At 42.6% G+C, this 23,641-nt stretch overlaps 1 protein-coding gene across 1 annotated transcript in view; it reads right to left on the bottom strand.

Annotated features, from left to right (window-relative positions):
• The window catches only part of LOC311146664 (coatomer subunit alpha-like), a 47,783-nt gene extending 28,204 nt beyond the window's left edge, over nt 1–19,579 (bottom strand). The window contains exons 1-7 of the mRNA XM_084183195.1: nt 19,354–19,579; nt 8,123–8,236; nt 7,961–8,034; nt 5,725–5,805; nt 5,466–5,542; nt 5,245–5,354; nt 3,137–3,246 (exon numbers count right to left, since the gene is read on the bottom strand). Of these exons, the coding sequence (XP_084039321.1) occupies nt 3,137–3,246; nt 5,245–5,354; nt 5,466–5,542; nt 5,725–5,805; nt 7,961–8,034; nt 8,123–8,236; nt 19,354–19,393 (606 nt within the window). The 5' untranslated portion in view covers nt 19,394–19,579. The remainder of the gene's footprint in view (nt 1–3,136; nt 3,247–5,244; nt 5,355–5,465; nt 5,543–5,724; nt 5,806–7,960; nt 8,035–8,122; nt 8,237–19,353) is intronic.
• Nucleotides 19,580–23,641: the final 4,062 nt, after the last annotated feature.

Here is a 23,641-nt window from a genome sequence, read left to right as displayed (position 1 = left end):
GGAATTGTGAAAAACTGAGTTTAAATGTATTTGGCTAAGGTGTATGTAAACTTCCAACTTCAACTGTGTGTGTATAAAATACACATACACAGACACACATACTACCGTTCAAAAGTTTGGGGTCACTTAGAAATGTCATTGTTTTCTAAATTAATATGTAAATATGGAATATCTACATAGGCGTACACAGGCCCATTATCAGCAACCATCAGTCCTGTGTTCCAATGACACGTTGTGTTTGCTAATCCAAGTTTCAGTTTAAAAGGCTAATTGATCATTAGAAAACCCTTTTGCAATTATGTTAGCACAGCTGAAAACTGTTGTGCTGATTAAAGAAGCAATAAAACTGGCCTTCTTGAGATTTGTTGAGTATCTGGAGCATCAGCAATTGTGGGTTTGATTACAGGCTCAAATTGCCAGAAACAAATAACTTTCTTCTGAAACTCGTCAGTCTATTCTTGTTCTGAGAAATGAAGGCTATTCCATGCGAGAAAATGCCAAGAAACTGAAAATCTCGTACAACGCTGTGTACTACTCCCTTCAAAGAACAGCACAAACTGTCTCTAACCAGAATAGAAAGTGGAGTGGGAGGCCCCGGTGCAGAACTGAGCAAGAGGACAAATACATTAGAGTGTCTAGTTTGAGAAACAGGCGTCTCACAGGTTCTCAACTGGCAGCTTCATTAAATTATACCCGCAAAACACTAGTCTCAATGTCAACAGTGAAGAGGCGACACCGGGATGCTGACCTTCTAGGCAGAGTTCCAAAGAAAAAGCCATATCTCAAAACTGCCCATCTTAATATTTTCTTTTTGTTGGCCTTGTGTTTTAGGTTATTGGCCTGATGAAAGGGGAATTCATCCCTGTGTCTGGTGGAAAGCAGACAACCAGGTTTTCCTCTAGGATTTAGCCTGTGCTTAGCTCTATTCTGTTTCTTTTTTTTATCCTGAAAAACTCCCCAGTCCTTAACCATTACAAGCATACCCATAACATGTAGCCCCGTGTAGCTCAGTTGGTAAAGCATGGCGCTTGCAACGCCGGGGTTGTGGGTTCGATTGCCACGGGGGACCATTATGAAAAAATGTATGCACTCAATAACTGTAAGTCGCTCTGGATAAGAGCGTCTGCTAAATTACTAAAATGTAAATGTAAAAATTTAATGATTAAGCCAAGACTATGCTTGAAAATATGAGTGGTCCTCAGTCATGTATTGGATTTGCCCCAAACTCAGGACAAAGTTCACACATTTTCTTTGCAGTATTTTTTTGTTATGTACAGGCTTCCTTTTTGCTCTGTCAATTAGCTTAGTATTGTGGAGTAACTACAATGTTGTTGATCCATCCTTAGTTATCTCCAATCACAGCCATAAAACTCTGTTTTAAAATCACCATTGGCCTCATGGTGAAATCCCTGAATGGTTTCCTTCCTCTCCGGCAACTGAGTTAGGAAGGACACCTGTATATTTGTAGTGACTGGGTATAATTGTATGTGTGGGGTACAGAGGTGAGGTAGTCACTCAAAAATCACTTATTTCACACAGAAGCCACGTTTCCATTGGCACTTGTAAAGTCAACCCGGGTTGGGCTGGCCTTGGTGGGCTAGCTCAAATTGAGTTTCCACTGCCTCCAGAACTAAGAAATTATGTAATGTTGCTAGGTAGCTGTGACTGTGCAGCTGGCTTCGCTAATGGTGCTAGCTAGCTAGTAAGATGTTGAAGAATTGTATTCACCCTCACCATGCTGTAACTAAGGTTACCCCATACTCCTGCCACTGCCAGCCAGACTCAGAGCCATGTATTTAGATAGGATTTTTAGCTTGTTAGCTAGCTAAATGGATAGCGTCGTCACTAGCATAACAGGCTAGCTAGCTATCTAGTTTAATTCCTACCTTGCTTGCCATGGCATTGGCTACTAGCTAGCAAGCTAATCAAGCAAACCAGATGACAGGTTTGATATGATAGCTTGTTTCCACTCTGATGTGCTAGCTAACGTTTGGTAGCTAGCATTCGAGGGCTGACTGTTCTCATAAAAGTTTGTAGTGCAAAAATGAATAAAGGATCCAGCTACGGTGGTAATTTGTGTCATGTCTGACTACTGCAGTACTGCTTGTCCATGTGCTAGCGAACAGCAACAAGCCCAGACGAGCTAGCTAAACGTGGTGTCAGCATCCAGCAGTGATCAGCTGGTTGTTGCATAGTAACGGCGTCACCAACCCGAATTCTAATCGACCTGGCACCAATTGTGAAAATGGGCTGCGCTGGCCCGGGTTTCCCTCGACCCAGCTCAAATTTGAGAATTACATTAGAGAAGCTCGAATTTGGCCCTAATTTTAAGTGCCAGTGGAAACAGGGCTAGTGAGTCCATGCAACTTGTGACTTGTTTCACTCCTGAACGTATCTAGGCTTGACATAAAAGGGGTTGAAATGTTATTGACTCAAGACATTTCAGCTTTTCATTTTTAATGAATTTGTAAAAATTTATAAAAACAATTCTACTTTCACATTATGGGGTATTGTCTGTAGGCCAGTGACAAAAAATAATAACTTAATCCATTTTAAATTCAGGCTGTAACAACAAGATGTGGAAAAAGTCAATGGGTGTGAATACTATTTAATTTTAATAATTTCCGGGATGGTAAAAAGTTTTTCAGTGTAAACCTAAATGACTAAAACCAGATATAAAGTATGTAGAAAAGATAATGGAGCTATATATTTTTTTAAAAAGATCATCTTTGAGAACTAACAATCAAAATCAAAACTACACAGGTATAATCTAAAATTAAAAAACATGACATGGCATGGGGCCCCCATTGATTTTATTATGTTGGAGTCACTCAGATGGCATAAGAACACAGCATAAGACATGGCAAATGTGTAGAATTGCAGGAAATTTGCGCTAAAACTGCATTTGTCTCTCTGCCCCATGGCAAAATGTGTCGAATTTCAGGAAATTTGCGCTAAAACTGCATTTGTCTCTCTGCCCCATGGCAAAATGTGTAGAATTGCAGGAAATTTGTGCTAAAACAGCAACATTGACCACACCCACTACTACCACACCCCCCACGCTAACTTTGACACCGCTGTTGAAAACAACCCTAGGGGAAACACTGACTACTTCCAACAGTCATTAATGACTCACCTCGAGCACGTGTTTGACGACGGCATCGGAAGCGCCAAACAAATCGACGCCAGAGATGCCTCGCACCTCAGTATCCACGGCACTGGGAGAGAGGTTCTTCTTCCTCAGACCTGTAACCAACATGAATAGCACCGCACACAAGGGGAATTCATATACATGTTGCACAGGGCCACCCACATACAGGGAGGGAGAAAGAGACGGATCGACACACGTTAATACACTCAAAGAGATACCATCAGTGAGAGGAAAGGGAGTGCATGATTTGAGAGCTCTAACACACAAACGTAGCTGTTGGAACACTCACACACACACTGGCACTGAAAAGCAACAACACAACCTGTTTTCTCAGTGTGGTCCTAACTCGAGTCCAGGAACTATCATCTCTATAATCAGCACATCAAAACAGCCATTGAGTTGATTGGGTTAATTAATCACCAACACACAAAGAGCATCACAGTTCCCCTCATTGGATTACAGTTAATCAATCACAAAAAGATGACGTCCAAGAGTCGAGTCAGAACACACGCTTAATATGGAGAGAACACAGTTTGTTTCAGTGTCGCTAGCCCAGGGAAATCATGTGGTGAATAAATAAGCCAACAGGATCAAGAAGAGGATTCATGAAGGTGAACTGCACTAGGAACCCATGTGCAGGTGTGGATGTTTCCAGGGGGAGCATGGGGACAGGTGACACAGGTGGAAGTGGGAAGGGGTGGATTTGGTTGGTGGAGGTGGTGATTGGGTTGTAAAGAGATGCTCTGATTGGGCGTTGAATGTCAGGAGGGGTGAGTAGTATTTTGGAGAGTCCATGCTTGGGTTAGATACTGCTACAAATGAAACATCTTTCTGCTGCTTTGAGTCATGCTAAGAGTTCATGCTTACTGACCAACAAGCTTATCAATGACCAGTTAAACGTAATCTACAGCATTAATCAGGAAATGCAAAGATATCGATAAAGTCTGAAAGGGGATGTTATGGCTACTTCTTAAAGTATTACTGACTGTGCCATGGAGGCATTGCGCACTGCACAGGTGGAGAATTATATCATGCATATTTATTACTTATTAGTAAAGGGTAATAACAATTGGTACGTTTGAGAGGGATGTGTTATCATCAATGAGAGCAGTTAATAGTGAGTGGTAGCACGGCGCTGATGCCTAATATAGTTTCCTTAGGGTATTTGAGGGGTGAAATTGTAATGGCCAACTGAGCCTGGAGACAGTGGCTGGCTATCATGTAATCTGGGACATTCATGCACACAGAATAGTGAGAATAAATAAGGGAATTCCCACACCTCCCAGCTGCACAGGAGTGAGCTACAGTACATATCTACCTCAATAACCTCACACATCGACTCGGCACTGGTACCCTGTGTATATAGCCAAGTTATTGTTACACATTATGTATTTATTCCTTGTGTTATTATTATTTCTATACTTTTCTCTCTGTATTGTTGGGAAGCACCCATAAGTAAGCATTTCACTACTAGTCTACACCTTTTGTTTACAAAGCATGTGACAAATACAATTGTATTTGGTTATTAGTCACTGAAGCAATGCATGCCAACACTGATCTCCCAAAGGTGGCAAGAACAGAATGATGTGTAGTGTGTGAGTTGAGAATGAAGTAGGAAACTTGAATACCTAAAATGGGTTAGTGAATGAGAAGAGTAAAAGAATGATGGAGACAGGCAAGAAACACCATCAGACGACAAGTAGATATTAAAACATGCAGAAGCACAGAAACACCTCTCCCATATTCTCTCTCTATCTCACCATCTAACAAAGTGTTACCTTACCTCATTTAACCACCTTGCTCTACAAATCTTCACTGAAAGTTCTTTAGTTCTGTTCATAGCTATGCTCGCATCATCCTTTTCCTCTATTCTAAAACAATATCCTTTTCACTCTTTTTATTCACCTGTCCATCTCAACTAAGGAGAGAGGTGTTTCTGCAAACAGCCCATAGAGATTCATTCTCTACAAAGAGGAGAGGAAGAAGGGGTTCAGGACATGTCCTGTCCCTGGCTTCCTTTCATATCACTCAACCCCCTCCCCAAACCTCACCCCCCCCACCCACTACCCTGAGTTCCATCCCCACGACCTCACCAGAGATATCCCACACGCGCACAGTCTGGTCCAGGCTAGCCGACACCACCAGGTCCTCAGAGGGGTGGAACTGAGCACACATCACATAGTGATTATGCCCAGTCAGGACACTGCAGGAGAGAAACACAAAAAGTATATCATAATTTACTATTAGAAAAACAGACGCATGTTTCAATGAGGTTTCAGTGAGGTGCCAACTCTTGGCTCAGGCACAGACTTACCAGACGCATGTCCTGGACTGCCAGTTCCAGATGCGGATGGTCTGGTCATCTGAGGCACTCAGAATCCAGGGATACTCCTGGAGAAAGGAAAGGAATGGGTTTCAGAACGCATTAGGGCTATATGTCATTCTATGCCAGAACTATTGAGAACATGAAACTAAGGGATAAACATGACATTCAAAGGTTGGGCCTTCATGTAAGTGACAACAAAATGGATGTAGGCTAGCCATTTTGTGTGTAAAAATAAGAAAGGACTCACATGATGGAAGAAGGTGGTGCGGATGTAGTCCAGGTGTCCAAGAAGAGTGAAGAGGCAACGCCGCAGCTTGTAGTTCCACACCTGGTAAAGGGAGATAAATAGTTAATAGTGCAGTGACATCATTATCACAGTTTTCCAGTATGTTTTAGAATGTATTCTCAGCTAAAACAAATATATGCGGGTGAGGGTGTATGAATTAGGGGTGTAAATGTTTAAACGTTAAACCAAACTCCTTAACGTTAAGAAAATTCCCTAATTGAAAACAATGTTTTTTCCCCCCACAAAATGTAAATCACTGTGCAGCTGGCTCGCCTGCTCTTTCTCCTCGCTAATGATGAGTTCAGTCTTTGGTCTGTTGCGTGTAGAATATCCTAGCCTATTCATTGATGATAGGCCCTGCTTTACTGAAGTTGCGAGACATTGCAAGCCAAGAAATTGCAAAATACAGCATTCCATTGCGAGATACAGCTTTTGATTGCCGATAGATAGGCCTAGTGCATGGTTCTGACTCAGTCTGCCTGGTGGCCGACCTGCCTATATTGGGCCCCTCCCCTCGCTAGCTCGCTATGAAAGATGCAAGTGTTTGTGTTCTCGGAATTCCGGCAACTAATCAGTCTCCTCCGTTTCACTGAAGACACTGAATCTTAGGAGTCAATTCATAGCGGAAGATGTGTTCTCTTTCTACTAAATGTCTTGGTAAGTCACAGTATTTAAGTAACTTTAAAGTATTTTTTTAGGAAAGAGTGGTCAGGAAGGAAGCAGGCAGGCTGTGTAAAGGCAGCTTGAGATTATTTGATTGACAGTTCTGGTTGCCTAGTGAAGGAAGTTAGTCCTGCTTCAGAAACTGCATTCCTTTACAGACAAGTAAAATGCCCGTTCAGTGGCGCTTTTGAAATCTCCAGAGGTTTCATGTCGGCATTTAAAACTAGAACCGCCTAAACACTAGAATCGCCTAGATTTTGTAAATAAATATGAAATAATAAATCAAATTATTTTTTCTTTTTTTAATCGGCCCAAAATAAACAGAACTATGTCCTTCACTTCCTAAATGTTTGTATTTTACATTGCTCATTTGTCCGAATTTTTTTAATCAAACAGAAAAGTATTGAGCCTTCACCAGTTTTTTTGTTCTTCATACTTATTCACAACTTAACCCGCCAATACAATGTGCTGTAGGACAGAGGTTGATTTAATTTAGAACATCAATAGTGTAATGAGTTTGTGTTATGCACATTTATCAGCGCTGGCACTCATGTTTATAACAAATAATTTGACCACGCACCTTACAGGTTGATATCATCCTCTTTTATGTTTGACTTTGTATAAAGAAGCTGTTACGGGACTGTTTTATTTACTATAATTCTATTACTAATCAAATGTATTGTTAGGGAAACAAAAATATCCTACATGTTGCAGTAGGCCTTTGGAATAATGCAAAAACATATCCATGACTCTATCCGAGTTGATGAGCGAGGGGAAGCAAACGATGCCAGTCAGCCTGCGCAGCCGGCCCATCGAAACTACACCTCAACAATACCCAAACTCATTTCACACATAAGAGTTTGCCTAAAGATTAACCTATTAGATGTAAAGTCCCCTGTTTAGTGACAATATTATAAGTTGTCAAATTGCACATAAAGAGATGGGCGCAGCTTGGAATTGACAGATGCAGGGAAAGGAGCATCACTTCATCAAATCCTCCTTCAGAGTCACATGCAGGTACAACTTTTTGATTTCTATATAGTATCAGAAAGAACATTCTGCACTTTCTATGACACTAACTTTTTTCAAATAACTCAATTCAAGAGGTGCAGCTCTATTTCCAAATATCACTTTCTCCAAGAATATCTGTGCAACCTTGCGGGTTGATATGCATCTGATGCGTATGCTAAAGAGAAAGCCCGGTAACGTTAGCAATGTTCTCTAGAAGGTACTAACAGGCTGAAAGGTCAGGCGGTTCTAGTGTTAAAGAGCCGTAGTATACCCTTACAGACAAACAAACACGATGTAGCCGAGGCGCTTTCAAGGGTATATGACTGCGGTAGATATCATTTCATTACCCGGCCCTAGCGGTCATACATACATAAATCTGACCATTATTCTGCATTGTGAATTGACATGGAATTGTAGGATTTTTTTCTTATAATTTTAACGGAAAACCATTTTTTTTTTTTATGGCAGTTTAAGCGCTAAGCAAAATTGTCCATTTGTCACATCCCTAATATGAATGTCTAACCTTGATTTTGTAGTCATCGCCTCCAGACACAAACAGAGGCTGCTGCTTGTGGAAATCAATTCCTCTGACAGGGCCTTCACAATAAAAACAAACATCATAATCAATAACCAATCAGTGCATTACATTTTTTGTTGTTGAAATTAGCTACAAAACTCATTTCACCATCATGCTCATCAAACTTGTCAATCAGTGTGCACATCCGATAGTCCCACAGCTGGATGACTCCATTGTGAAGACTAGCAAGGATCCAGGGCCGCTTAGGGTGGAAACTCAGCCCTATGGAAGAGAAATGGTTTTAGAAAGTTGACTTACTAACTAGCTAGTTAGTTAGTTACTAGTCTTGTAAACCCACCCCTAGGCAAAGACTGATACATTGTGGGAGGTAACAAGTCTGCCTAGGGAGACTAGTTAGTTACACAATCTGTGTCTACTAGCTATGACACCAGTGAATGGCAACATTGTCATCAATTAAACCATCAATGATTATTGGTGCTTTCAAGAAACTGGGAACTCTGGAAAAAAAAAAACTATGTAAATGATCTTCAGGTCGGAACTCTAGAAAGATGCCCTAGTTTCCGATTTGATATTCCGAGTTGGATGACCGTTCAAAAAAAAAATCCCCCAATCGGAGCTAGTTTTTTTTCCAAGTTATCAGTTGTCTTGAACGCATTGAAGTCAGATTTCCAGGATCGGATGCGGTGTTCAAAACAACTGGGAATTCTTAAAAGGCGTCAGCATGCTTCAGTTCGGCTGGCACCTAGGCGAACTCGACTAGCCGAACTGAACGAGTGTGCTCGCATACTCCCTTAAAAGACCTTCGCTTGAAAAATGAGAAAAAAAAGCGGCAATAGTACATTTTGTCCATTTTCAGACGTATAAACGTCCTCAAAGTTGTCCGAATTAATTTTGTTAACAAGAAATGTCATTAATTTATGTTTTTGACTTAGATGTCAAATTACGCAACTAAGATCTCTAACTAAGATGTTTGGTGCAGTATTTCTCAATGAAAAAATGTGTATGAAAACGAGTCGTCTCTCGTTGAATGACAAAGACTTTACTGAAGAATCCCTACTGTTGACCAATCACCGGCGAAGGGGCGTAGACTTCGGCTCCAAACTTCGGCTTGACTCCCAAAAATATGTGTGCCCGAACAACCGAAAAAACCCTCACCGAAGTCCAAAAACGTAACCAGAATATATGCACGAACTCTAGCGAACTGTTTTGGCTGGGAAGCATGCGGACGCCTTAACTCGGAACTCTGACATTTCCGACTTCAGTGCGTTCATGACAACTGGGAACTTGGTAAAAAACAAGCTCCGACTGGGAAAGATAATTTAAACGGTCATCCAAATCGGAATTCCAAGTCGGAAACTCTGGCATCTTTCTAGAACTCTGACATGCCGACCTGAAGATCACTGATGACGTGACTTGACCAGTCGTCTTGAAAGCACCAGGAGTTCCCAGTTGTTTTGAATGGGGCAAAACATCCAGATCAACATGTATTTGTATTTACATTCATTGCATGCATTTGGGATTGAAAACTCGCGGAGATGTCAGCTGAATGTGTGTAGGGCTGGGCGATATCGAATTAATTTGAATTTATGTTTTTGTGCGATATTCCAAATGCCTGTATCGCAGAATCAAGTTTTTTTTTGTATTTTTCGTTTTTATAAGCGTTTATGTCCGCTTGTTCTCATGTCTTTTTGGTCTTGTCTCGTTCGCTCCTTCTGTGCTGTGCACCGTCCCATTTACACCAGAGATCTGTATATAAGGACGAGACGCTCATGTCTCCGGCCTAACAATGGGAGTTGTTGTCCCAATGGTGGGAAGGCAGGCGACAAGCTTAGGTTCAATATAAGCGCATAGAAACGAGTTGGACTTATTTTGGACAGAATTTGGCGAGAGTGAAACCTCTCGCGTCGCCTCTTTCTCAAAAGCCCCTACCACTCACAACAACAAAAGATGAGCGATCACTTCCTCCTCTCTGACAAACGGTTTCAACTCGCTATTTGCATTTGAGGTTTGGTCCAACAGAAATCGGTCATATGGACGCCAAAACACATGGAGACATTATTTTACTGTAATAGAGAAGTTAACCTTTCGAACCATACCCTGTTTGTGTTTCAACTCATCAAATTTCGAGCAGAAACTACTAAAATGGATGTATCAATTAACATTCATTCTGGAAAATGCAAATAAAGATTGTTATACTAGCTGTTTAATTTGTGTTTTATAAAATGTGCAATAAGCGTAAAACAATTATATAAGGAATTGGCAACTCATTCTCATTCTGAGAATTAAGGTAGGCCACTTGATTTCAACATCTGAACAAAGTGGAAAAGCTGGCATGCTGTTCAAACAGTTGGAGACGGACAGAAAATGGTGTTCATAACAATTCAACTATTTTGCCTTGTTAGCTGAATTCAGAACTTGTGAAATCATACCTAGATTCATGTTGGCTAAACTTTAAATATACATATTAGCTGGCTACTCACTAGCACGTGGGCTTGTGTTTGAAAGATTGTTCATGAGACAGGTGTTCATTTTCTAGAATGCCTGCTACATTATTAGTAAATGTGCATTGTACATGGTTCTGGTTATATTTGTAACAAAAAGGGTAATACAATAATTAGTGGGTGTTATGGTAGGAATATATTCAGCCTAGGTATAATTTCACAAACTCTGAATTCATTTGATTATTGCTGACTGTTTTAAATGCAGTGTATTTGACCTTTAATTGCACAACAAAGCTAATTTAGAGCATATACAGTTGAAGTCTAAAACTCGTTTTTCAACCACTCCACAAATTTCTTGATAAACTATAGTTTTGGCAAGTCGGTTAGGACATCTACTTTGTTCATGACACAAGTAAATGTAACAACTATTGTTTACAGACAGATTATTTCACTATCACAATTGCAATGGATCAGAAGTTTACATACACTAAGTTGACTGTGCCTTTAAACAGCTTGGAAAATTCCAGAAAATGATGTCATGGCTTCAGAAGCTTCCGATAGGCTAATTGACATCATTTGAGTCAATTGGAGGTGTACCTGTGGATGTATTTCAAGGCCTACCTTCAAACTCAGTGCCTCTTTGCTTGACATCATGGGAAAAACAAAATAAAATCAGCAAAGAACTCAGAAATTTTTTGTAAACCTCCACAAGTCTGGTTCATCCTTGTGAGTAATTTCCAAACGCCTGAAGGTACCATGTTCATCTGTACAACCAATAGTACGCAAGTATAAACAACATGGGACCACGCAGCCGTCATAACGCTCAGGAAGGAGACGCGTTCTGTCTCCTAGAGATGAATGTACTTTGGTGCGAAAAGTGCAAATCAATCCCAGAACAACAGCAAAGGACCTTGTGAAGATGCTGGAGGAAACAGGTACAAAATGATCTATATCCACAGTAAAACGAGTCCTATATCCACATAACCTGAGAGGCCGCTCAGCAAGGAAGAAGCCACTGCTCCAAAACCGCCATAAAAAAGCCAGACTACGGATTGCAACTGTACATGAGGACAAAGATCGTACTTTTTGGAGAAATGTCCACTGGTCTGATGAAACAAAAATAGAACTGTTTGGCCATAATGACCATTGTTATGTTTGGAGGAAAAAGGTGGTTTCTTGCAAGCCGAAGAACACCATCCCAAACGTGAAGCACGGGTGTGGCAGCATCATGCTGTGGGGGTGCTTTGCTGCAGGAGGGACTGGTGCACTTCACAAAATAGATGGCATCATGAGGAAGGAAAATGATATGGATATATTGAAGCAACATCAAGACATCAGTCAGGAAGTTAAAGCTTGGTCGCAAACTGAAAAAGCCTACAAACCTGACTCAGTTACACCAGCTCTGTCAGGAGGAATGGGCCAAAATTCACCCAACTTATTGTGGGAAGCTTGTGGAAGGCTACCTGAAACGTTTTACCCAAGTTAAACAATTTAAAGGCAATGCTACCAAATACTAATTGAGTGTATGTAAACTTCTGACCCACTGGGAATGTGATGAAATAAAAGCTTAAATAAATCATTCTCGCTACTATTATTCTGACATTTCACATTCTTAAAATAAAGTGGTGATGCTAACTGACCTAAAACAGGGAATTTTTACTAGGATTAAAGGTCTGGAATTGTGAAAAACTGAGTTTAAATATATTTGGGTAAGGTGTATGTAAACTTCAACTGTGTGTGTGTGTATATATATATATTACACACACACTACCATTCAAAAGTTTGGGGTCACTTAGAAATGTTGTTTTCGAAAGAAATGCAAATGTTTTATCCATTAAAATAACATCAAATTGATCAGAAATACAGTGTAGACATTGTTAATGTTGTAAATGGCTATTGTAGTGGGAAACGACAGATTTTTTATGTAATATCTACATAGGCGTACAGAGGCCCATTATCAGCAACCATCAGTCCTGTGTTCCAATGGCACGTTGTGTTTGCTAATCCAAGTTTATCATTTTAAAAGGATAATTGATCAATAGAAAACCCTTTTGCAATTATGTTAGCACAGCTGAAAACTGTTGTGCTGATTAAAGAAGCAATAAAACTGGCCTTCTTGAGACTAGTTGAGTATCTGGAGCATCAGCAATTGTGGGTTCGATTACAGGCTCAAATTGCCAGAAACAAATAACTTTCTTCTGAAACTCGTCAGTCTATTCTTGTTCTGAGAAATGAAAGCTATTCCATGCGAGAAACTGCCATTAAATGGAAGATCTCGTACAACGCTGTGTAATACTCCCTTCACAGAACAGCGCAAACTGGCTCTAACCAGAATAGAAAGAGGAGTGGGAGGCCCTGGTGCACAACTAAGCAAGAGGACAAATACACTAGTGTCGAGTTTGAGAAACAGATGCCTCACAGGTCCTCAACTGACAGCTTCATTAAATAGTCCCCGCAAAACACCTGTCTCAACGTCAACAGTCGACTCCGGGATGCTGACCTAGGCAGAGTTGCAAAGAAAAAGCCATATCTCAGACTGGCCAATAAAAAGAAAAGATTAAGATGGGCAAAATAACAGACACTGGACAGAGGAAGATTGGAAAAAAGTTATGGATAGACGAATCGAAGTTTGAGGTGTTCGGATCACAAAGAAGAACATTTGAGACGCAGACCAAATGAAAAGATGCTGGAGGAGTGCTTGATGCCATCTGTCAAGCATGGTGGAGGGATTGTGATGGTCTGGGGGTGCTTTGGTGGTGGTGGTGGTAAAGTGGGAGATTTGTACAGGGTAAAAGGGATCTTGAAGAAGGAAGGCTATCACTCCATTTTGCAACGCCATGCCATATCCTGTGGACGGCGCTTGATTGGAGCCAATTTCCTCCTACAACAGGACAATGACCCAATAACTATTTAGGGAAGAAGCAGTCAGCTGGTATTCTGTCTATAATGGAGTGGCCAGCACAGTCACCGGATCTTAACCCTATTGAGCTGTTGTGGGAGCAGCTTGACCGTATGGTATGTAAGAAGTGCCCATCAAGCCAATCCAATTTGTGGGAGGTGCTTCAGGAAGCATGGGGTGAAATCTCTTCAGATAACCTCAACAAATTGACAACTAGAATGCCAAAGGTCTGCAAGGCTGTAATTGCTGCAAATGGAGGATTCTTTGATGAAAGCAAAGTTTGAAGGACACAATTATTATTTTCATAAAAAATCATTATTTCTAACCTTGTCAATTTCCTATGCATTTGGCTATATTTCCTATTCAAACTCATTTCATGTATGTTTTCATTGAAAACAAGGACATTTCTAAGTGACCCCAAACTTTTGAACGGTAGTGTATATATAAACTCAGCAAAAAAAGAAACGTCCTCTCACTGTCAACTGTGTTTATTTTCAGCAAACTTAACATGTGTAAATATTTGTATGAACATAAGATTCAACAACTGAGACAAACTGAACAACTTCCACAGACATGTGACTAACATAAATTGAATAATGTGTCCCTGAACAAAGGGGGGGTCAAAATCAAAAGTAACAGTTGGTATCTGGTGTGGCCACCAGCTGCATTAAGTACCGCAGTGCATCTCCTCCTCATGGACTGCACCAGATTTGCCAGTTCTTGCTGTGAGATGTTACCCCACTCTTCTACCAAGGCACCTGCTAGTTCCCAGACATTTCTGGGGGGGAATGGCCCCAGTCCTCACCCTCCGATCCAACAGGTCCCAGACGTGCTCAATGGGATTGAGATACGGGCTCTTCGCTGGCCATGGCAGAACACTGACATTCTTGTCTTGCAGGAAATCACGCACAGAATGAGCAGAATGGCTGGAGGCATTGTCATGCTGGAGGGTCATGTCAGGATGAGCCTGCAGGAATGGTACCACGAGGGAGGATGTCGTCTTCCCTGTAACGCACAGCTTCGAGATTGCCTGCAATGACAACAAGCTCAGTCGTATGATGCTGGGACACACCACCCCAGAACATGACGGACCCTCCACCTCCAAATCGATCCCGCTCCAGAGTACAGGCCTCAGTGTGACGCTCATTCCTTCGATGATAAACGCGAATCCGACCATCACCCCTGGTGAGACAAAACTGCGACTCGTCAGTGAAGAGCACTTTTTGCCAGTCCTGTCTGGTCCAGCGACGGTGGGTTTGTGCCCTTAGGCGACGTTGTTGCCGGTGATGTCTGGTGAGGACCTGCCTTACAACAGGCCTACAAGCCCTCAGTCCAGCCTATTGCGGACAGTCTGAGCACTGGACACATTATTCAATTTCTGTTAGTCACATGTCTGTGGAACTTGTTCAGTTTATGTCTCAGTTGTAGACTACAAAGGGAAGCACAGCCACGAGCTGCCCAGTGACACGAGCCTACCAGACGAGCTAAATTACCTCTATGCTCGCTTCGAGGCAAGTAACACTGAAACATGCATGAGAGCATCAGCTGTTCCGAATGACTGTTTGATCATGCTCGATGTGAGTAAGACCTGTAAACAGGCCAACATTCACAAGGCCGCAGGGCCAGGCGGATTACCAGGACATGTACTTTGAGCATGCGCTGACCAACTGGCAAGTGTCTTCACTGACATTTTCAACCTCTCCCTATCTGAGTCTGTAATACCAACATGTTTCAAGCAGACCACCATAGTCCCTGTGCCCAAGAACACTAAGGTAACCTGCCCAAATGACTACCGACACATAGCACTCACGACTGTAGCCATGAAGTGCTTTGAAAGGCTGGTCAAGGCTCACATCAACAACATTATCCCAGAAACCCTAGACCCACTCCAATTTGCATATCGCCCCAACAGATGATGCAATCTCTAAAGCGCTCCACACTGCCCTTTCACACCTGGACAAAAGGAACACCTATGTGAGAATGCTATTCATTGACTATAGCTCAGCGTTCAACACCATATTGCCCACAAAGCTCATCACTAAACTAAGGACCCTGGGACTTAACACCTCCCTCTGCAACTGGATCCTGGACTTCCTGACGGGCCACACCCAGGTGGTAACAGTAGGTAACAACACATCCGCCATGCTGATCCTCAACACGGGGCCCCTCAGGGGTGCGTGCTCAGTCCCCTCCTGTACTCGCTGTTCACTAATGACTGCATGGCCAGGCACGACACCAACACCATCATTAAGTTTGCTGACGACACAACAGTGGTAGGCATGATCACCGACAACGACGAGACAGCCTATAGGGAGGTCATCAGAGACATGGCCGTGTGGTGCCAGGACAACAACCTCTCCCACAACGTGAGCAAGACAAAGGAGATGATTGTGGACTACAGGAAAAAAAAGAGGACCAAGCACGCCCCCATTCTCATCGACAGGGCAGTAGAGGAGCAGGTTGAGAGCTTCAAGTTCCTTGGTGTCCACATCACCAACAAACTAACATGGTCCAAGCACACCAAGACAGTCGTGAAGAGCGCACAACAAAACCTATTCTCCCTAAGGAGACTGAAAAGATTTGCCATGGGTCCTCAGATCCTCAAAAGGTTCTACAGCTGCACCATCGAGAGCATCCTGACTGGTTGCATCACTGCCTGGTATGGCAACTGCTCGGCCTCCGATCGCAAGGCATTACAGAGGGTAGTGCGTACGGCCCAGTACATCACTGGGGCCAAGCTTCCTGCCATCCAGGACCTCTATACTAGGCGGTGTCAGGGGAAGGCCCTAAAAATTATCAAAGACTCCAGCCACCCAAGTCATAGACTGTTCTCTCTGCTACCGCACGGCAAGCGGTACCGGAGCGCCAAGTCTAGGTCGTAGAGGCTTCTAAACAGCTTCTACCGCCAAGCCAGAAGACTCCTGAACATCTAATAAAATGGCTACCCAGAATATTTGCATTGCCCCGCAACCCTTCTTTTACGCTGCTGCTACTCAGTTTATTATCTATGCAGTCACTTTAATATCTCTACCTACATGTACATATTACCCCAATTACCTCGACTAACCGGTTCCCCCGCACATTGACTCGGTACCGGTACCCCCTGTATATAGCCTCGCTATTGTTATTTTTACTGCTGCTCTTTAATCATTTGTTACTTTTATTTTGTATTATTTTATATTGTATTTTTTTGGTATTCTTTCTTAAAACTGCATTGTTGGTTAAGGGCTTGTAAGTAAGCATTTCACTGTAAGGTCTACAGCTGTTGTATTCAGCGCATGTGACAAATAACATTTGATTTTGATGAAGCACTCCATCACTCTCCTTCTTGGTAAAATAGCCCTTACACCGCCTGGAGGTGTGTTTTGGGTCATTGTCCTGTTGAAAAACAAAATGATAGTCCCACTAAGCACAAACCAGATGGGATGGCGTATCACTGTAGAATGCTGTGGTAGCCATGCTGTTTAAGTGTGCCTTGAATTCTAAATAAATCACTAATACTGTCACCAGTAAAGCACCCCCACACCATCACACATCCTCCTCCATGCTTCACGGTGGGAACCACACATGCAGAGATCATCTGTTCACCTACTCTGCGTCTCACAAAGACACGGTGGTTGGAACCAAAAATCTCAAATTTGGACTCCAGACCAAAAGGACAGATTTCCACCGGTCTAATGCCCATTGCTCGTGTTTCTTGGCCCACGCAAGTCTCTTCTTATTGGTGTCCTTTAGTAGTGGTTTCTTTGCAGCAATTCAACCATGACGGCCCCATTCATGCAGTCTCCTCTGAACAGTTGATGTTGAGATTTGTCTGTGACTTGAACTCTGTGAAGCATTTATTTGGGCTGCAATCTGAGGTGCAGTTAACTCTAATGAACTTATCCTCTGCAGCAGAGGTAACTGAGTCTTCCATTGCTGTGGCAGTCCTCATGAGAGCCAGTTTCATCATAGCGCTTGATGGTTTTTGCAACTGCACTTGAAGAAACGTTCAAAGTTCTTGACATTTTCCATATTGACTGTCCTTCATGTCTTAAAGTAATGATGGACTGTCATTTCTCTTTGCTAATTTGAGTGGTTCTTGCCATAATATGGACTTTTACCAAATAGGGCTATCTTCTGTATACTACCTCTACCTTGTCACAACACAACTGATTGTCTCAAACACATTAAGGAGGAAAGAAATTCCACAAATTAACAAGGCACACCTGTTAACTGAAATGTATTCCAGGTGACTACCTCATGAAGCTGGTTGAGAGAATGCAAAGAGTGTGCAAAGCTGTCAAGGCAAAGGGTGGCTATTTTAACTCAAATATAACATATATTGTGATTTGTTTAACACTTTTTTGGTTACTACATGATTCCATATGAGTTATTTCATAGTTTTGATGTCATCACTATTATTCTATAATGTAAAAAATTGTAAAAATAAAGAGTAGATGTTTCCAAACTTTTGACTGGTACTGTGCGTGTGTGTATATATATATATTTTTTATTGAGATATATAAATCGTGAATCGCCCATAAGTTTGAACAAATCGAGATATGAGTTTTGGGCCATATTGCACAACCCTAAACTTGTGTTAAAATACACGGATGACTGGCTAGCAACACTATACACACACAGAAGTATGTGGACACCCTTTCGAAATTAGTGGATTCTGCTATTTCAGCCACACCCATTGCGGACAGGTGTATAAAATCGAGCAGACAGCCATGCAATCTCCATAGACAAACATTGGCAGTAGAATGGCCTTACTGAAGAGCTCAGTGACTTTCAATGTGGCACCGTCATAGGAGGCCCCGTTTCCAACAAGTCAGTTTGTCAAATTTCTCTCCTTCTGCCCAGGTCTACTGTAAGTGCTGTTATTGTGAAGCAGAAACGTCTAGGAGCAACAATGGCTCAGCCGCAAAGCGGCAGGCCACACAAGCTCACAGAACGTGACTCCCGAGTGCTGAAGTGCATAGCTCGTAAAAATCGTCTGTCCTCGGTTGCAACACTAACTATCGAGTTCCAAACTGCCTCTGGAAGCAAATCGGTAAAATAACTGTTTGACTGGAGCGTCATGAAATGTGTTTCCATGGCCGAGCAGCCGCACACAAGCCTAAGATCACCATGCGCAATCCCAAGCTTCAGCTGGAGTGGTGTAAAGCTCACCGCCATTGGACTCTGGAAACGCGTTCTCTGGAGTAATGAATCATGCTTCACCATCTGGCAGTCCAACAGACAAATCTGGGTTTGGTGGATGCCAGGAGAACACTACCTGCCCCAATGCATAGTGCCAACTGTAAAGTTTGGTGGAGAAGGAATAATGGTCTGGGGCTGTTTTTCATGGTTTGGGCTAGGGGCCTTAGTTCCGGTGAAGGGAAATCTCAACGCTAAAACATACAATGTCATTCTAGACGATTCTGTGCTTCCAACTTTGTGACAGTTGTAACAGTTTGGGGAAGGCCCTATTCTGTTTCAGCATGACAATGCCCCCGTGCACAATGAGAGGAAATGGTTGTCCATACAGAAATGGTTTGTCGAGTGTGGAAGAACTTGGACTGCACTGAACCCTGACCTCAACCCCATCAAACACCTTTGCGATGAAATGGAACGCCGACTGCGAGCCAGGCCTAATCGCCCAACATCAGTGCCGGAACTCACTAACGCTCAGTCGTGGCTGAATGGAAGCAAGTCCCAGAAGCAATGTTCAAACATCTAGTGGAAAGCAGCATAGCAAAACAGCAAACGGGGGACCAACTCCATATTAATGCCCATGATTTTGAAATGAGATGTTCGATGAGCAGGTGTCCACATAACTACTTTTGGTCATGTAGTGTAGTTAGCATTAGCGGAGATAGCGTACGTTTCCTTGCAATCAGAGGGTAGTAGCCATCTAAGTCATGAATGATCTAGAGAACGTGACAATAACATTGCTAATCTAATCAATAAATATGTCTTGACAATTTACAACGACTAAATAAATACATTTTACATGAACATGGGCAACGTCGTTAGCTAACTAACACAGGCTGCTAACGGTGTTAGCTTACCTTTCACACGGGCCGACTTCGTCTCGAATTTGGTCAACATCTTAAGAACGCGGTGATAACCAACGTTAGCTAGCTATATGAATGATGACAATATCACGATGAAAATATTTTAAATTAAATTAAAATAAACGTATTTAAAACTGTTATTTTTCGCAGACTGTTTCCCAACTGCTTCTTTAGCCCATTTACTTGTCCCGACTGTTTCCTGACACGTCCACCGGTACAATGTTTTTCTGCTTGGGAACAATAAAGTTCATTCACGTACGCCTTTACAGCTGACGCAAAAAGCTCCACGCCACCGCGCAGTGATGATGGAGCCAACTCTACAGTCTACTGACGGGGCTGGCATCCCAATGAGATGTACTGAATTAATTCTGTGGCATCAACAATTATCGTTTAAATAGCTCACATAAAACCTCAATCATTTAAATTAATCAATTTGAGCCATTGCACATGTGACATTACAAGGATTTGTTACACAGAAAGTGTTTTCAACCAGCAATGATCTTTCTTCAGATCTGAACAGAACATAAAACAAAAGGAAAACATAACTGAGTTGGTTTGTTTATTCATAAACATTGTTAGTTTATTTCATAATATACACTACATGACCAGAAGTATGTGGACACCTGCTCTTCGAACATCTCATTCCAAAATCATGGGCATTAATATGGAGTTGGTCCCCCCTTTGCTGCTATAACAACCTCCACTCTTCTGGGAAGGCTTTCCACTAGATGTTGGAACATTGCTGTGGGGATTTGCTTCCATTCAGCCACGAGCATTAGTGAGGTCGGGCACTGATGTTGGGCGATTAGGCCTGGCTCGCAGTCGGCGTTCCAATTCATCCCTAAGGTGTTCGATGGGGTTGAGGTCAGGTGCAGGCAAGTCAAGTTCTTCCACACCGATCTCAACAAACCATTTCTGTAGGGACCTCGCTTTGTGCACGGGGGCATTGTCATGCTGAACCAGGAAAGGGCCTTCCCCAAACTGTTACAACTGTCACAAAGTTGGAAGCACAGAATCATCTAGAATGTCATTGTATTCTGTAGCATTAAGATTTCCCTTCACTGGAACTAAGGGGCCTAGCCCGAACCATGAAAAACAGCCCCAGACCATTATTCCTCCTCCACTAAACTTTACAGTTGGCACTATGCATTGGGGCAGGTAGTGTTCTCCTGGCATCCGCCAAACCCAGATTCATAAGCCGGACTGCCAGATGGTGAAGCGTGATTCATTACTCCAGAGAATACGTTTCCACTGCTCCAGAGTCCAATGGCGGCGAGCTTTACACCACTCCAGCCGACACTTTGCATTGCGCATGGTGATCTTAGGCTCGTGTGCGGCTGCTTGGCCATGGAAACCCATTTCATGAAGCTCCCGACGAACAGTTCTTGTGCTGACGTTGCTGCCAGAGACGGTTTGGAACTCGGTAGTGAGTGTTGCAACCGAGGACAGACGTTTTTTCGCACTACAGCACTCGGCGGTCCGGTTCTGTGTGCTTGTGTGGCCTACCACTTCGCGGCTGAGCCGTTGTTGCTCCTAGATGTTTCCACTTCAAATAACAGCACTTACAGTAGGGGCAGTTCTAGCAGGGCAGAAATTTGACGAACTGACTTGTTGCAATGGTGGCCTCCTATGATGGTGCCACGTTTGAAGTCACTGAGCTCTTCAGTAAGGCCATTCTACTGCAAATGTTTGCATATGGAGATTGCATGGCTGTATGCTCCATTTTATACACCTGTCAGCAACGGGTGTGGCTGAAATAGCCGAATCCACTAATTTGAAAGGGTGTCCACATACTTTTGTAAATATAATGAATATTATACAGAGTTAGTTTATTTATACAATATATTCAGGCTGATGATTGAATGATGACAGTGGAAAGATGTAGCTAATCGTGTAGAAATATTTGGATGAACGACAACAGTCCTGAACAAAGGCTATCAGCTCTGACAGTGTTACATGGTCTGATAATTTTCTTCTTGCAGTAACATGTGGCAACAATAGGCTACCTTCATCTCCCCTCACAGCCATATACAAATATGAGTCTATCAACCTGATGTATGTTTACCACAAGTGATGCAAATTGATTAAGTCACATTGTTTGAGGTGATGAGGTGTCCGCTCTAGATGCCAGCTGCCAATAAATTCTACGACCAGGACATGTCTGGATGTAGGGCATGGAAGAGTACATACAGGTAGCCTAATGAAGTCACCCAATTCGACTAATGAAAATCATTACTAACTAAGGCTACTCCCTAAGATTCAGTCAATGCATATGTTGGCAGATGAAATATAAGGAATGTCAAGGTCACTCCACTCCCTCTAAACTAAAGAAACAGCAAACCACTGGCAAACATGAGGGGGGGTACTACTTGCACAATAATTCTAACTCTACTATCACTGTGCCCACAGCAAAGGCCACTGGGAAAAGTCTTTTTCGCACATCACTTAAAATCAACACTAAAGGTTCTCATAAAATGTTTTAAATGTTTGTAATTGTATCTATCGCTTTAACAAATAAATACCATATATTATCATTATTTTGATTGTTTTTCTTTAGATCAAAGCAGGGTCACATACCGGTAGTGGTACCTGTTTCAATATAATCACGCGAAACACAGCATTTTCTCCCGATGGCCCAAATCCTATTTCGAGATTGTGTTCACGTTGGTGTCACACACCCTTTTTCATAACGTCGACATAAATTCTAGCGACATAAAAAGCTAAGAGGGTTGTAGTCCCCAAAAAGTTAACCATCTTAGTGGCGTCTGTTGTTTGGCTGCGGTCCTACTACTGGACAGACGACCCCGGGAATCGAGGTCCATCGTAACCCCCACGGTTGCTGACCGACCTTGGCTTTAGCCCCATCGCGACTCGAACCCATGTAGTCCGAGCGCCAATGCACTAACAATGGCACCAAATGAACTAACCGGTTTAAACACTTGAATAATGTCACTTACAGTGAGGAAAAAAAGTATTTGATCCCCTGCTGATTTTGTACGTTTGCCCACTGACAAAGAAATTATGAGTATATAATTTTGATGGTAGGTTTACTTGAACAGTGAGAGACAGAATAACAACAAAAAAATCCAGAAAAACGCATGTAAAAAATGTTATAAATTGATTTGCATTTTAATGAGGGAAATAAGTATTTGACCCCTCTCAATCAGAAAGATTTCTGGCTCCCAGGTGTCTTTTATACAGGTAACGAGCTGAGATTAGGAGCACACTCTTAAAGGGAGTGCTCCTAATCTCAGTTTGTTACCTGTATAAAAGACACCTGTCCACAGAAGCAATCAATCAATCAGATTCCAAACTCTCCACCATGGCCAAGACCAAAGAGTTCTCCAAGGATGTCAGGGACAAGATTGTAGACCTACACAAGGCTGGAATGGGCTACAAGACCATCGCAAAGCAGCTTGGTGAGAAGGTGACAACAGTTGGTGCGATTATTCGCATATGGAAGAAACACAAAAGACCTGTCAATCTCCCTTGGCCTGGGGCTCCATGCAAGATCTCACCTCGTGGAGTTGCAATGATCATGAGAACGGTGAGGAATCAGCCCAGAACTACGCGGGAGGATCTTGTAAATGATCTCAAGGCAGCTGGGACCATAGTCACCAAGAAAACAATTGGTAACACACTACACCGTGAAGGCCTGAAATCCTGCAGCGCCCGCAAGGTCCCCCTGCTCAAGAAAGCACATATTTACATTTTTTTTACAGGGCCGTCTGAAGTTTGCCAATGAACATCTGAATGATTCAGAGGAGAACTGGGTGAAAGTGTTGTTGTCAGATGAGACCAAAATCGAGGTCTTTGGCATCAACTCAACTCGCCGTGTTTGGAGGAGGAATGCTGCCTATGACCCCAAGAACACCATCCCCACCGTCAAATATGGAGGTGGAAACATTATGCTTTGGGGGTGTTTTTCTGCTAAGGGGACAGGACAACTTCACTGCATCAAAGGGACGATTGACAGGGCCATGTACCGTCAAATCTTGGGTGAGAACCTCCTTCCCTCAGCCAGGGCATTGAAAATGGGTCGTGGATGGGTATTCCAGCATGACAATGACCCAAAACACACGGCCAAGGCAACAAAGGAGTGGCTCAAGAAGAAGCACATTAAGGTCCTGGAGTGGCCTAGCCAGTCTCCAGACCTTAATCCCATAGAAAATCTGTGGAGGGAGATGAAGGTTCGAGTTGCCAAACGTCAGCCTCGAAACCTTAATGACTTGGAGAAGATCTGCAAAGAGGAGTGGGACAAAATCTCTCCTGAGTTGTGTGC

This window comes from Coregonus lavaretus (assembly GCF_964263955.1).
Source record: "Coregonus lavaretus genome assembly, chromosome: 19".
In the NCBI taxonomy this organism is placed as follows: domain Eukaryota; kingdom Metazoa; phylum Chordata; class Actinopteri; order Salmoniformes; family Salmonidae; genus Coregonus; species Coregonus lavaretus.
Note: the sequence above shows the minus strand (reverse complement) of the source record. Positions and strands in the feature narration are given on the sequence as shown.